The sequence below is a fragment of the Fringilla coelebs genome, assembly GCF_963513975.1.
Source record: "Fringilla coelebs genome assembly, chromosome: 3".
Taxonomy (NCBI): Eukaryota; Metazoa; Chordata; class Aves; order Passeriformes; family Fringillidae; genus Fringilla; species Fringilla coelebs.
In genome coordinates this window covers 90,287,220-90,300,138 of record NC_140030.1, presented here as the reverse complement: position 1 = coordinate 90,300,138, position 12,919 = coordinate 90,287,220, and the positions used below count along the sequence as shown (strand labels likewise).

At 38.8% G+C, this 12,919-nt stretch overlaps 1 protein-coding gene across 1 annotated transcript in view; it reads left to right on the top strand.

The window, feature by feature from the left end:
- LOC311151937 (metastasis-associated protein MTA1-like) overlaps positions 1-11,172 on the top strand; it is a gene marked incomplete at both ends in the record, with an annotated part of 46,010 nt that extends 34,838 nt beyond the window's left edge. Inside the window, one exon of the mRNA XM_084202649.1 lies at positions 10,983-11,172. Within this exon, the coding sequence (XP_084058775.1) occupies positions 10,983-11,172 (190 nt within the window). The remainder of the gene's footprint in view (positions 1-10,982) is intronic.
- Between the last annotated feature and the right edge of the window lie 1,747 nt (positions 11,173-12,919).

Sequence of the window (12,919 nt, the reverse complement as noted above, 5' to 3'; positions counted from 1 at the left end):
CATTGAGCAGCTTTCACAGGTCTAAAGATATTTTTTTCTTTCAGTATTTACCTACTTGAATTTTTCCTGTTGGACCCTTTATAGTACTTCTAAATCAAAATAGCACTATTGTGATAATGCAAATGTTTGTTTTTAAAAGCAGGTTCATTCCATGGAACTAAAACAACTCATTTGAAGAATGTGAATATTTTTTAAACTTAGGGAAGCATGGCTATATACTAAGAAAGCATGTTCACAAAAACCCCTCAGAGCTCAGTGTAAGTTGTGCCATTGGATAGAGCTGGGAGGTTTGAAAAACACATAGTGTCACGGGCTTTGTTTTATCAGTCTTCAGAGTAAATGGAATACAATCCAATTCTGGTTTTTAGCCATGGATTTCTTTTCTCACCGTTTAAATGGAATTTCAGCGGCACTGCAGTAAGCTGCTTGCCCTGTTTGAAGCCACATGGCAGTGGAAGGATGTTGCAGTGTTGGGAGCGCTTGCCTAGGACCTGGAAAACCATGATCCAGTTCCCTGCTTCTTCACAGACCTCCCATAACACGGCAGTCAGGTCTTTTAAGTCTATATCTCCAAGCATTTATATGCCTAACTCAGACACAAAATTAAGAAGGTGCTTAAGTGCTTGCTTGAAGATTTGGAGGCCAAGAACAGATAACACCTGTTCTGAAGAATCAGGTGAAGCCTTCTTGTTCTTCCAGAGCACTGCTCCACACGGAGCAGGTCAGAAGCCTTAGAGGGGATCTTCTTTCAAAGAAAATTCTTTACCTTTATTGGTAATGAAGTCTCATGGAAATGCCACCCACAGGAATCCAGAAGCTGTTGACTGAAACTGGATGATTTGTTGGTTTCAGAGCTGTCTGCACTGATTAGCAGGTGAAAATTAATTAGCACACAGCTTTGGTGATGACGGCAGGGAGGCTGAGGCTAGGAACAGATGGCTGTAAATGACCTAGTTACTGCTGCCTGAAAAGTCACACCTTTGGCTCTTGTGAAATGATCCTGCCCTGTTGTGAGCAGAAATTCAAATATGCTGCCTCTCCAGGGGGACTTAGATACCAAAGTTTGCTTTGTAATTGCATCTTAGGTCAGAGCTTGCATGTGGCTAACTCACATGGCTCAGCTAAAAAACAAAGGCACATTTATGAGGGTCATTCGGCCACTTGTCATCTTCTCCACTTCTTTTGACAAATGTTCTCTCACATTCACACAGTAGGTGCAGAAATAGCCAAAAAAAAATTATATTTGGGAAGGGAAATACAATTTCCAAAATGAGTCTTTTTGTAAAATTTTGTTGTCTTGGGAAACTTGGGAGGGAAAGAAAACCTCAACAATTTATATGAAATACAGGGATGATAAATGCATTAAGGATTGCCTTAAACATAGATGTTGCTGGAGAAGCTCCTATATAAGCACCTGACTTTTCCAAAAACCTTGTTTTCTTTGCTGGACCTTCCAGACCCAGTTCAGCAAAGCCCTTAAATCCATTCCTGAGCTCAGTCCATCAGATAGAGTACATCACATAGTCCCCAATATGCCCTGTATGTCTGAGGTTAGATTGGGATGCCATGCATCTTTAACCTGCTCTTTTAACCTGTTTTCTTATGGTTCTTGACAAATTTAGAGTTTCCTGCAGTGTGGTTGGCAATTTCAAAAGGTTTTTTTTCAGAAGCTGGTTTTTGTGTTTGCACAGAGGATTTGGTGTAGCTGAACCCAATCCTCTTTATCAACGTTTTAACTGAAAGTCTTAGGGCTTAGCTTTTTGTTAGCTTGCTGCTTAGCTTTTTCCTAAATCCACACACCCAGTGGGAATGTGTCATCTTGTACTATTTGGCTGCCTTCTATTGTGGGAGTTAAAACCAATTTGGTTTTGAACAAGAAGAAATTTTTCTATAAATAAGCATTTTTGTATGGGAAGCCAATTTCTCCGGCAAAACTCTGGGCAACAATCGAAGCAAAATAAAAATGCAAACTTGTCACACCAACATGCTTAATATCAAAGAAAAGATAGAGACAACATTAATTATACAATTGTTACCTATAGTGAAGCTAGAGTAACATCAGTTTCAGGCTAAAATTAGTCCACTCTCACCATTCCTAAGCACAAACCCTGTTAGTTTCTCACATTAGATCTTAGATACTGATGATTATAATCCTCAGATACTGCTCAATACCTTGTTCAGATATATTTTTCACTTTTTATGATTCCTGTGCTATGTGAGCAACAACTCATAGAAGCTGGACACAGAGTTAAGAATGATTTCATCTAAAGGCAGAGAAATAGACAGCAATAATGTACACGGAGGCAGGGGAACTATGTAAGTCCTGTAGTGAACACATTGTTGCTAAAGTTAAATAGCAAAAAAGGTTATAAAATTGTACTGGGGTGTGTTCAAAAATATGGTGTCAGTGATCCTCACAGTCTCAAAATTCACACAGAACTGCCCACTAAATTTAATTTCTAAATAGTCCTTTATCAGGGTCTTCATTTCAAATAACAGATAGAGGATTTAATTCTGAATTAGTCCATATTTCATTGTATGTATTTAATCATTCATTCTCAATGCTTACCCTGACAATTTGGGGTTTTTTTAAAACTCATGACCCTCTGGCATAAATGTAGGTAAGGCTGTGGAAAAACAAGTGTTAGTTGGTCTCTTTTTGTGAAAAAAGCTTGCATGAGTAACTACATAGGCATTTTAAATATAAAACACCATGGAGAACATATTGACTGTGACTGTGAAAGTCAATCACAGAGATAACTAACAGCTCTTGTCAAACATCTAAGGAGATTTGACTGTCTGTTTTTGTAACTTGTGCTATGAGTAGAGGCTAAAACATTTACTTGACAAAATACTATTCAAGTGTTTTTCTTGCGAAGAAAATACAGATCCAAACTTTAAAATTCCGAGGTTGCCTCTTGTTGTGAGACACCAGACAAATAATTTAATTCAGCCTTTCTCCAGCTCCACCATTTTGTCTGTAAGCTTGAGTGTACACCTACTCTTTAGGATGCTGTGTGGTTTTTAATTAGCCAGTCCAACAAGAACTATGAGATACTGGTGTGAAAAGTGCTGGCCATAAATGTGGAGAGCAGGATGACTGGCAGAAAATGAACTTGAATAGACCTTTGGTCACATAAATTTTTTAAAAAAATTTAAAAAATCTTCAACCTTTGACATCAAAATGACCTTAGAAATCAGCATCAAATCATTCTGTGGCAAAGCTTTCCTCTGTTGATGCCACACTACAGATTTCTAATCCTTATTCTGCCCTGGAGATTCTGTGTGTAGAGAAATGCTGATTATGCAAGAGGTTGATGGTGTGTAGCAATGCCCCAGGGGATGGGCTTGTGAGGGAACTTTGGCTCTCCAACTGTTTCTGGTAAGACTGAATAATTTTTATTTTTCAGCCCTTGCTTAATAGCAAGTGTCCAGGATGCCAAGAACCTCCTCCAAATATACCCTATTGGTACACATGTTATTCCAGGAAAAGTGTATGCATAATTGATAAAATGGAAGCATATTGTCAATCTTTTTGAGCCTCAGGTAATAGTATAAGCTGCAATATTGTAAATCACAGTGTTCAGGCCAAAAACTTCATTAAATAAGCAAGGTAAGAAAAGAAAGACAGAAAAATACTAATGATATCGTAGAAGAATAGTACCTCTCTTTTTTTTCCCCCTATGAAAAATATAATAGGGAGTTTTCTGTTATCTTGGACTTAAGTATATTTAGTTGACACAATATTTTTGAAAGTTTTCAATGCAGTATTTAATGTTGCTGGAGAAATGACACTTAATTCTTGTAGCTCAAGGCCAGAAACAGAAGTTGTATGTTCTATACCTTTTTGTCATCTTAGAGTCTGGGATAATGCTGAAATTCTGAATTAATATGCAAGGTATTTGGGGAGTAGTTGAAAACAACATTGTGTTCCACTGTTAGCTAGCTTGCTCTGATGCACCTTCTCTTTAGGTTCTTGCTTGTCTCAGGAAAAATAATATGCTTCCAGCTGGTAAATTTTTCATGTCATAGCAGGTGATGTTTAATCAATATACAGAACAGCCGTCCTGCTGCAGAATAAATAGATGGTTTTGAAAATTCCTTTTGGTAGATTAGGAATTCATCTTCACCCTGCTGATATAGTTAGGAAAAATAAAGGAGTTGCCTTGAAATCTGCTGGTGTTTGTGCCTGTGAGCTGTGGAAGGATTTCAGGCTCCCTGGATTCCCAGAGTGCTGGTGTATTGACACATCTGCAGTGATCTTGTGTGTCCTTCCCAGGGAGGAGAAGTTAAGCAGCCCTTTATTGGATAAAGCAGACTTCCTGCCTTGCATGCTCTGCAGGGAAAGGTAACTAAGAGGAGGCTAATGAATTTCAGATACAGTGCAGAGCAGCTGTCCCATAGCTCAGGTTACAAGCCTGAGCCATTGTTTTGTTTGAAGGAGTGTGAATAATTTACTTTTTTACCCACTCCATCAAGCTTCCTTTGCCAGGACTTAGTAGTTCTATTCCACTCTACAAAGTTGGATACCGGTGAAATGCCATGAATTCAAAGACAGGCTTTTCTCCCTTCCTTGAGGGAAGGACTGTGTGAGGAACACTGCTCTGCCATCATCACTGCTGTGTGTGAGTTGCTGTCCCTGCTGAGCTCACAAAGCCCCACCCAAAACACAGCAAGTCCATGTTCACTCTGTGGTGTCCATCGTTCCCACCAACTAGATCACAGGGTTTTCTAGCTCTTTCTGCCCCTGGGAGGGCCTCTGTGCTTCTGGCTTTTGTGAGAAGTCAGCCTTGCCCCCAAACTGATGTGTCACCCTTGTTGTCTCAGCAGTAGGTAACCTTAGCCTCTTGGTGCTAAACACCCAGCTCACAGATGAGCTGTGAGGATAATCTCACTGCTGATTGTTGGGATTGAGATTTATTCATCAGGGGATGACCAGTGTATGACAGCATCTCTTCATAATGTTCCTTAGGGGTTAGAAGTTTTTTCAGTTCCAGCATTCAACTGAAAAATGAGTAGTGGTGCTGAGAGTAGGACTTTGTTTCTTTAATTCCTTCTCTACTAAACCACTTTAGAATATTAATGAAATATTTTCAGGGGAAACAAAAATATGGAAAAATCTATTGAACTAGTTAATTATTCCAAAAGCCATGACAGTTGTTTGCAATTAAACTGTATAGAAATGATTTCAGCAGTAGATATTTCAATAGTTGATTGACCTGTTGCTCTAGGCACTCTAGAAATCCACATAAAGAGATGGTTTCTGCTCCAAGGTGATTTTAATTTAAATCAGCAGCAGGTAGAAAGAGACAGAGGTGGCTTGTGTCATACTGTAGGTCAGGCATGATACAGTCATAGGAGTCTGTGCTTTAAATCCTTGACCTGGGATTTTTCCTCCCAGTAAAGAAAATGCTTTTACCCCATTATTAATGGCCTTCTATATATATGTAGTAGCTATAGGCTGTTGCTTTGAAACACAAAACATCAGAGAAGCCCTCAAGGTGATGCAGTACTTGAAAAAATACCTTATCTTAAGCTTCTTAGGAAGATCTGATGCTGTAATTTGTAATTGATGTGTCTAAAAGTTATTGTTCATAGAGAACAGTCTTGCTCCATAAATATTGATGAAATATTGGAAGATAAACACTAGCAAAAGAAAACATTTCCTTGCTAGGAGGAGAAAAATGAGATAAGCTCTTAAAACACTTAAATAATGTTGGCATGTCTACAGCAGCACCTCTTTAATCTCATAAAGGTTATATCACTCTATCTGCCATCTGCATGGGTTTTATAATGCAGCTATGTGGCTCATGGCAACAGCCTTCCAATAGTCCCATGCTTATTAAAGTCTTCCATTTTGTTTTTATAAATTAACATTTCCTAAGGCCCTTATTTTTAAAAGGTGTATCAGTGTCAACCCACTTCTGCCTTCCAAAACTATTTTTAACTAGTTTCTGTCATTTTGAGGTTCAATTAAAATTTTAATGCAATATGGGAAAGCTTCATCCTGAAAGTGTTGAGGGGGAAAACAAAGTCTAAACCAGCGAGCCAAAGAGTTAAATGAAATACTTCTCATTTGCACACAGGTAGAAGTGTAGGAAGTGCTTTGAGTCCTTCAGTCAGTAACATATTAGGTTTCTAAGGATCTGTGCCTACAGCTTCATCCCAGTTAAATTCTCTTTCAGCAAGCAGCACTGCACACATTTTGGCATTTCACTATGTTTGAAACCTGTTGAAATCAATAAAAAGCCTGTCAGCTTTCTAAGATAGTACCCCCTCCTGTAATTTAATTCACTGAATAGTTAAAATATACCTCTGGATAAAAGAAGCCCTCAGAGAAATAAATGAGTATTTAATCTAATAACCACCAAGGAATTACGGTTATGCTTTTATATAGTTGCTTTTTTCTAAGTGGCTTTGAATTTGCACTTTGAAAATGAAAATTTACGTTGCACAAAATTTATATTGCCCTAGAGCACAAGCAACTTCACAAACATTTCTCTAGAATACGTTTTCTTCTTATTTTTTAGCCTTCTTTTCTTTCTGAATGGCTCTCTGGTTAGACTGATTGCAAGTTTCACACATAATTTGTGCCAGAACACAAAATTCTGCCAGCGTTGGCAGTATTTATGCATCTAGCACATTTATGTTGCTGTTTACACTTGGAAAGTCATAGCAGAATACTTCACCCCAATGGGGAGATTACATGGGATTTCAGCTATGATTGTGCAGCAAATCAGTTTTCTTGTGCCTCCTGCTGACCTGGGGGTGTTCCTTGTGCTACCAGCAACTGGATAATAATACATTTCCACAGCACCAGTTCTTACATATGAGGATGTTGCTCAAATGGCATCAGTCTAAGAAAGACTCAGGCAGAAATATCAAACTAATTTAGGGAGAGTGAGGAAAACAAAGCAGTGTCCTTGAGCTTCAGACTCTGTAGCCAGGTTTGTATTAGGTCCTTAGTGTATTTTTAGTGGAAACAGAGCATCAAAGGCAATCCTGGACCTTGGTATTTAAGAAGAGTTATGGGCATCTCACAAGTGCATGTATGTTGAAGGCAATTCCTCTTCCTAGGACAAGGTTTCTTTCAAAACAAGGTTTGTCATCTGCTGAAATATCAGCAGGCATTTGCATGCAATTAATTTCTTTCACTGTATAACTTCTTGCATGACTTGTATTTATTTAATATTGCTCCTTAAGTCCTGTTGGTACAGTTGATAAAGACCAAAGTCAGTGTAGTCATCACAACTCTGAGTCCAATGCAGAGGAGGCAACATGGATGCACAGCAGTTTATATATAGCACAGTGACAGTCTATATCAACAAACTTAAAGCAGCAATGCCTTCCAGTCCTACTAGAAAAGGCTTGAAAACACATTCTTGACTAATGCCAGTTGGAGGCCTCTCTTCATTCGATTCAAGTTTAAAAATTGATGCTGTTTTAGTGTGTAGCAGAATTAGATAAGGGAACTTTGAGTCAGCTTTTGCAAATGTGAAATTTTGCTCCCAGTTATCCTATTCCTGAGAAATCTGGACAGAATAGATTATATAGGATTGTGCTTCACTTCAGCAGATGGTGAGTTACATGGAACACACTTGGATCCTGAGAAAGGGTTGGTTAATTATAATGACTAGCCCAATTAAATTTAAGCATAGCATAAATGCCCTGTACAGCCTAACTATTATTTCTACCCATGAGGTTCCAGTCTGTGTATGAAACTTGAACAGTCATTAGGTTTTCATCTGGACCTTTAGTAAGACTTATGTACATTTCCATACTTCCCTGACTATGTGCCAAGGGTCTTGTGTACCTTTATCTGCAGTTACTAATTGAAGTGTCATGCAGACATCAAAAATGTGTATTATTCCTACATTACACCAGAGCATCACATTTTACCTAAAAATGAGCACTGTGGGGTTATATACTGATTCCCTTTTAAATATTTAGCTCATTCTCATACCTTTGGTCTCAAGAAGACTAGAAATTCAAAGTAAAGGCTTTAAAATACTTTTGAATTAGCATTTCAAGCCTGTAATGCCTTATGCTTCAAGAACTAGTACAAAAGTCAAAGAAAAAAACCAGGGAAAATGGCAATTAATCTGTCCTAACAACTGCAAAGGATGTTACCAACGATACAGATATTAAAGCCATTGCTAGATAAAAGCTTTATGTAATTAAAACATATGGCTGGTATTAACTGAAAGAGGGACAGGAAATTGAGCATTAAAATTGACTCTGCCCTTAGTTCAGTGTATCTTTGGGGGAGGGCAAAGTGCTATGAGTGAAAGGGTGACAACAATTTTATCTTTGAATGTCCTGGGTTTTGTCAGCTATTATTGCAACCTGCATGTTTAAGTGTTAAAAAGACTCTGAAGAATTATGAAACCTGATGAATGCCTCTCAAAAAGCTAGACTGTATCTAGATGCTAAATTCTTCAGTGTAAAGATTCCACCTTCTATAATTTTTGCAGTAAAAAGAACAGTTTTGGCTTTTAGAGAAATGATTGTTTAAATATAACATGTAATGGTAGTCAGTGGAAATTTCCATTCTTTCAGTTTTATTTTTGAAAGGCTGTATCCCAGAAAGCTAATTTCTGGAAGCATTTTCACAATCCTGTTTAAGCAGAAGTGCTGGGTTGCCTTTTAAGAGTGCCTAGCAGATTAGTTTTTTCTGACAGAGTATATAGAACTAGTTTCTTTTATACTCAGTGAGGAGTTTACTCTGTTTGTGGCTTGCTTGATATAATAATGTGATGACCTTTTTCTTCTGCCTTTATTTGTGTTGGTTTTTAACCAGTGTTTAATGGGAATAACTGTATCTTTTACTTTACTGTCCATACAAAATAATGACAAATTGTAATCTCAAATCCTTTACTGTCCTTACATGTAGTGTGAGCTGCAAATTACTTTTATAAGTAGGAACCTCTAGGCAGTTTATAAAGTTGCCTTATTAAAAATTCAGAAGGGTAAACAATGATCTGATATTATTTGAACCTTTGGCTTCTCAAATGATTAATGACCACATTCCTTCTGTAAATAAATACAAAGGTTTGCAAACAAATGCATCAAAAAGGATCCAGTTCTGTAAGGTTTTGCAGAGGTGGTCCCCCTTAGTGATCAGTGTGGGTAGTAGCTATTGTCTATTCACATGAATTCATAAAGCCTGGCTATCTCATTATTTTAGATAGACACATTTCTGCCAGTCTGAGATTGCATTTCTATGGTCTTACCATTCTGGAAAGTATGCAATATCTTTGCAATCAATTTAATATCTTTTTTGGCCTAATTTAAGATGACCATATAAAGTGAACACTCAAGCAATGAGGTTTTTTTTCTCAGTGGGATTGTGTGAAAAGCTGAAACCGAACTTTCTGGTGATTCCTTTTCTTCTGTTTTGCTTATTGCTGAATGGTGCTAAACCCTAATTTGGTATTCCAGGACATGAAGGCATCCTTCTTTCAAAAGGGAATACGTCTCTGAACCTTGAAAGTATATTAACCAAAATAGATGTATTTTTCAGGCTTCCTTTAACCTCTGATAGCAGAGTATATTCTCCTGCTTTTTGCATGTTTGGTTTTTTTTTTCCCCTTATGTTCTCTTCTGTGGCCCAGTTAACATGGAAGCTTACATCCCTGGGGAGCAGTCAACCTGTAACTAACTAGTAACAAAGTAGTGTTTGAAATTTAATAAGCAAATTGCTATTTTAGAATTCAATAGAATTTATTTACAGCTGATCATGTATGTTCAATGTCATGTGCCACCATTTTTCAGTTTCAGAGGTAACAGCCCACTTAGATGAAAGGGAAAAACCACTCCTTGAGTAACCATCTCAGAACCTTGATGCAGGTAGGCACCTCATCCCCCTGTAGTTTGTAGGTCACATTTTCAAGTCAAGCAGTCTGAATTAGAAAGCCCGGTCTCATTAAGTATTAGAGGCCCAGTATGCTCATTTCCATAAGCTCAAAATCCCTAAAATTTGTAAAACTACCTGAACGAAGGCTGGGATTCTTGAGTAAATTCAGAAAATAGGTCATTTTCCAACAGCATCTAATGTTCAGGTCTCTGCCAATGAAGATGGTTCTTGGCATACTCTGTGTGTACCTTTTCTGATACCATACCCTGGATACCCTCAGCATTGTGGTTATTGACTTATAATAGTAAAGAGACAGAGCAGTTGAAACAAAGCAAGTATTTATGCTTCAAAATTAACTATCCTTGGATATTTAGGATTACAGTACAAACAACATGGCCACCTGGATTTAATATGTTTCATTTATCAGCTGAAATTCAAAAATGAAAGTGAATTTACTGCACCTGAATGGCCCCAGTAAAAATGCCCAGAGCTCTGGGTGATGTCTGCGGAAGTGGCACAGTGTAAATAACAACAATTGCTCCCACTTTTACAGAGGTAGCACATCCATTGGGTGCTAACACGGTCCTTTCTTCTGGGTCCTTCATTCCTGTATCGATATCACGTGGGAGGATTCGCTACCTGGGCGTTCTGGCCCAAGATTTCATGTAATTAAATATTATTATTCAAGTGTTGTCTAACACCAATTCCCGTTTTGATTAACCGTTATCAGACAAGTCTGAATCATCATTTGCTGGACAGGGCTGACTCTTGTTGACTGCAAGTCTCTTTTCCATGAACTAGCCTTCCTGCTCTGGTAAGAGTATTTGTTATGTTTGTTATTGGCTCTTGTGCAGTCTTCTGTTAAAGACTGAGATTTATCTCTGCTGTTGTCTCTCTCTTCCTTCCCTCCTTTCCTCCTTCCCTCCTTACAGAAAAATCCGTAAGAAGTTCACCAGGTCACAGCTGAAAAGAGCTTCCAGAACACCTTGTTCTCCGATCATTGCAAAGACAAAGTCCCTCATGAACAATAGGCAGGCCCGAGCAGAGCCAGGACCCATCATACACTGAAGATATAACAGCATCAGCACCATAATAATGTCAAAATCATGTTTAATTGTGAATGCAGACATAACAGGACTTCCCACATCTCTGAGACAGAAACGCTGTGTGGACATATTGTGGCCGGGTTCTGTGTTCTGGGCAGGATCCAACAGCAGCCCTTGTTTTCCCTCGTCTCTGCAAGGGCTCCTCCTGGTTCCCTGTACAGGCCTGCCCCGGATTCCCTCCGTTCCCAGACAACAGTGCTGGCTGGTTAGGGAGGGGCTGCTTGCACTGGTCCCACTGAATGGATGCAGAGTCCACCCATCGCATTTGTCTATGCCTTCTTGTGGCACAACAAAAAATATGCAGCTTTCAAAACCATTGCAGTGTCTTCAAAATGGGATTTAGCCTTGAGGTGTTGCATTTTCAAACAGAACTGCGAACTTAGAGTGTTCGTATTTTTCAGTATTGGCTTGAGTCACCTTGGGTTTGATTTTCTATACTGAATGTCCACAAGGACAAGTTATTGTTCAGCAGTTCTGAAACTTAGACTGAATTAGGAAATGTCCATAATTAGTGTCCAATTTTGAAAATGTTGGCCATATTAGCTTTGTTTAAAATCCTGGAAAGTATTATTCGTGACAGTAAATATCCAGCCGGACTAGGTGCATGTGTAGGAACTGGTCCCATTGTCTCTGTATTTGAAAGCATCTGCCTATTTCTTTGGGTATTTTTTGCATTTCTTGAAGCCTATTCTGAATAGTGAAAACCAGCAGAACACCATTCCCAGAAGACATGAAGAAACAGATTATTTCCTATTAGTAATGTCTCTCCACAAATTAATTTCTACATTTTTATATGTCTGGATAAAGAGGTCTTGCAGAATGCTTTGAATTCATAAATGTAAGGCTACAGATGGATACTTACCATGGAGAGATGATGTGCCTTGTGAAACTTCTTGTAGGAAACTGTCAGTCTCCCTGAAGGTGGGAATGGCAACAGAGGCAGGTCTTTTATTTCTACTCAGGTACTTACAGGTGAACAATCTCTGCCCTACTTTGAAATCCAGAGAAATCCAGTGTGGAGCACTGCTGTGTGAACCTAGTTGGGATATATCAATCATCTGAGGCAAGTTGTCCTTCAATAGGTTTGGATTCCATATGGCTTTTAAAGATGTGGTCAGACACTGAACCCGTCATAGCAAACTGAGATGAGCTTCAAGACTTTTTTTTTTTCCTCTCCGTTTACTAGATAGCTCCAACAGCATAGTACAGATGTGAGGTTTTCATCCAGTTGTGGGCATGCACCCAGCTTTGTGGTTGGAAAGACAAGGATGTAAGTGACATCTCATACTTCTGGGTGATCCCCCCAAAATTATTTCCCCCCATGCATTTTATTGTTTTGGTCTGAAAGAGCATCCGTGATCTCAGCCTAAAACTAGCCATACTCTCCATGTAGAATTTTGAGCTCCCAAGACAGTGACCCAGATGCTTCCTCAAAGAAGAGAGCACTCTGACCTCTTGAAGGGACTTGCTGATGATTTTCCATAACGATGGATCCAGGTCTTGTCCACTTGTCCTTCACCAGCAAGAAAAGGGTGGATATGAAGAGAAGCTGATGACAGTGCTTGCTCCCAGTGCCCTGAACATTTTAGTGAATGTCATTGATTCAGACTCAGTTGGAGAAGACCTGGTACTCATCTACCTACAGTGCTTTCCAGTAGCCACTGAGATGTGCAGCTCTAGGAGTCTTCTAGGCGCCGGATCTGCATTTTCCTCTAAACAGGAGGGCTTTTTATCAGATAGCTGAGTGGAGACAACCTACTCTTATTAGTAAGAATTGCCTTTATTAACTGCAACATATGGAAACACCCTCTGTATAATAGCTTCCTCATCCATTAGAGTAAAGGGAACATGATTATTCAGCAATCTGTTTGACTGAAAGTATGAAAAACATGAACATAACGAGCTTTGTCTCCCTCAGACATCACTGAAATCACACACAGCAGACTCATTTTCAAAG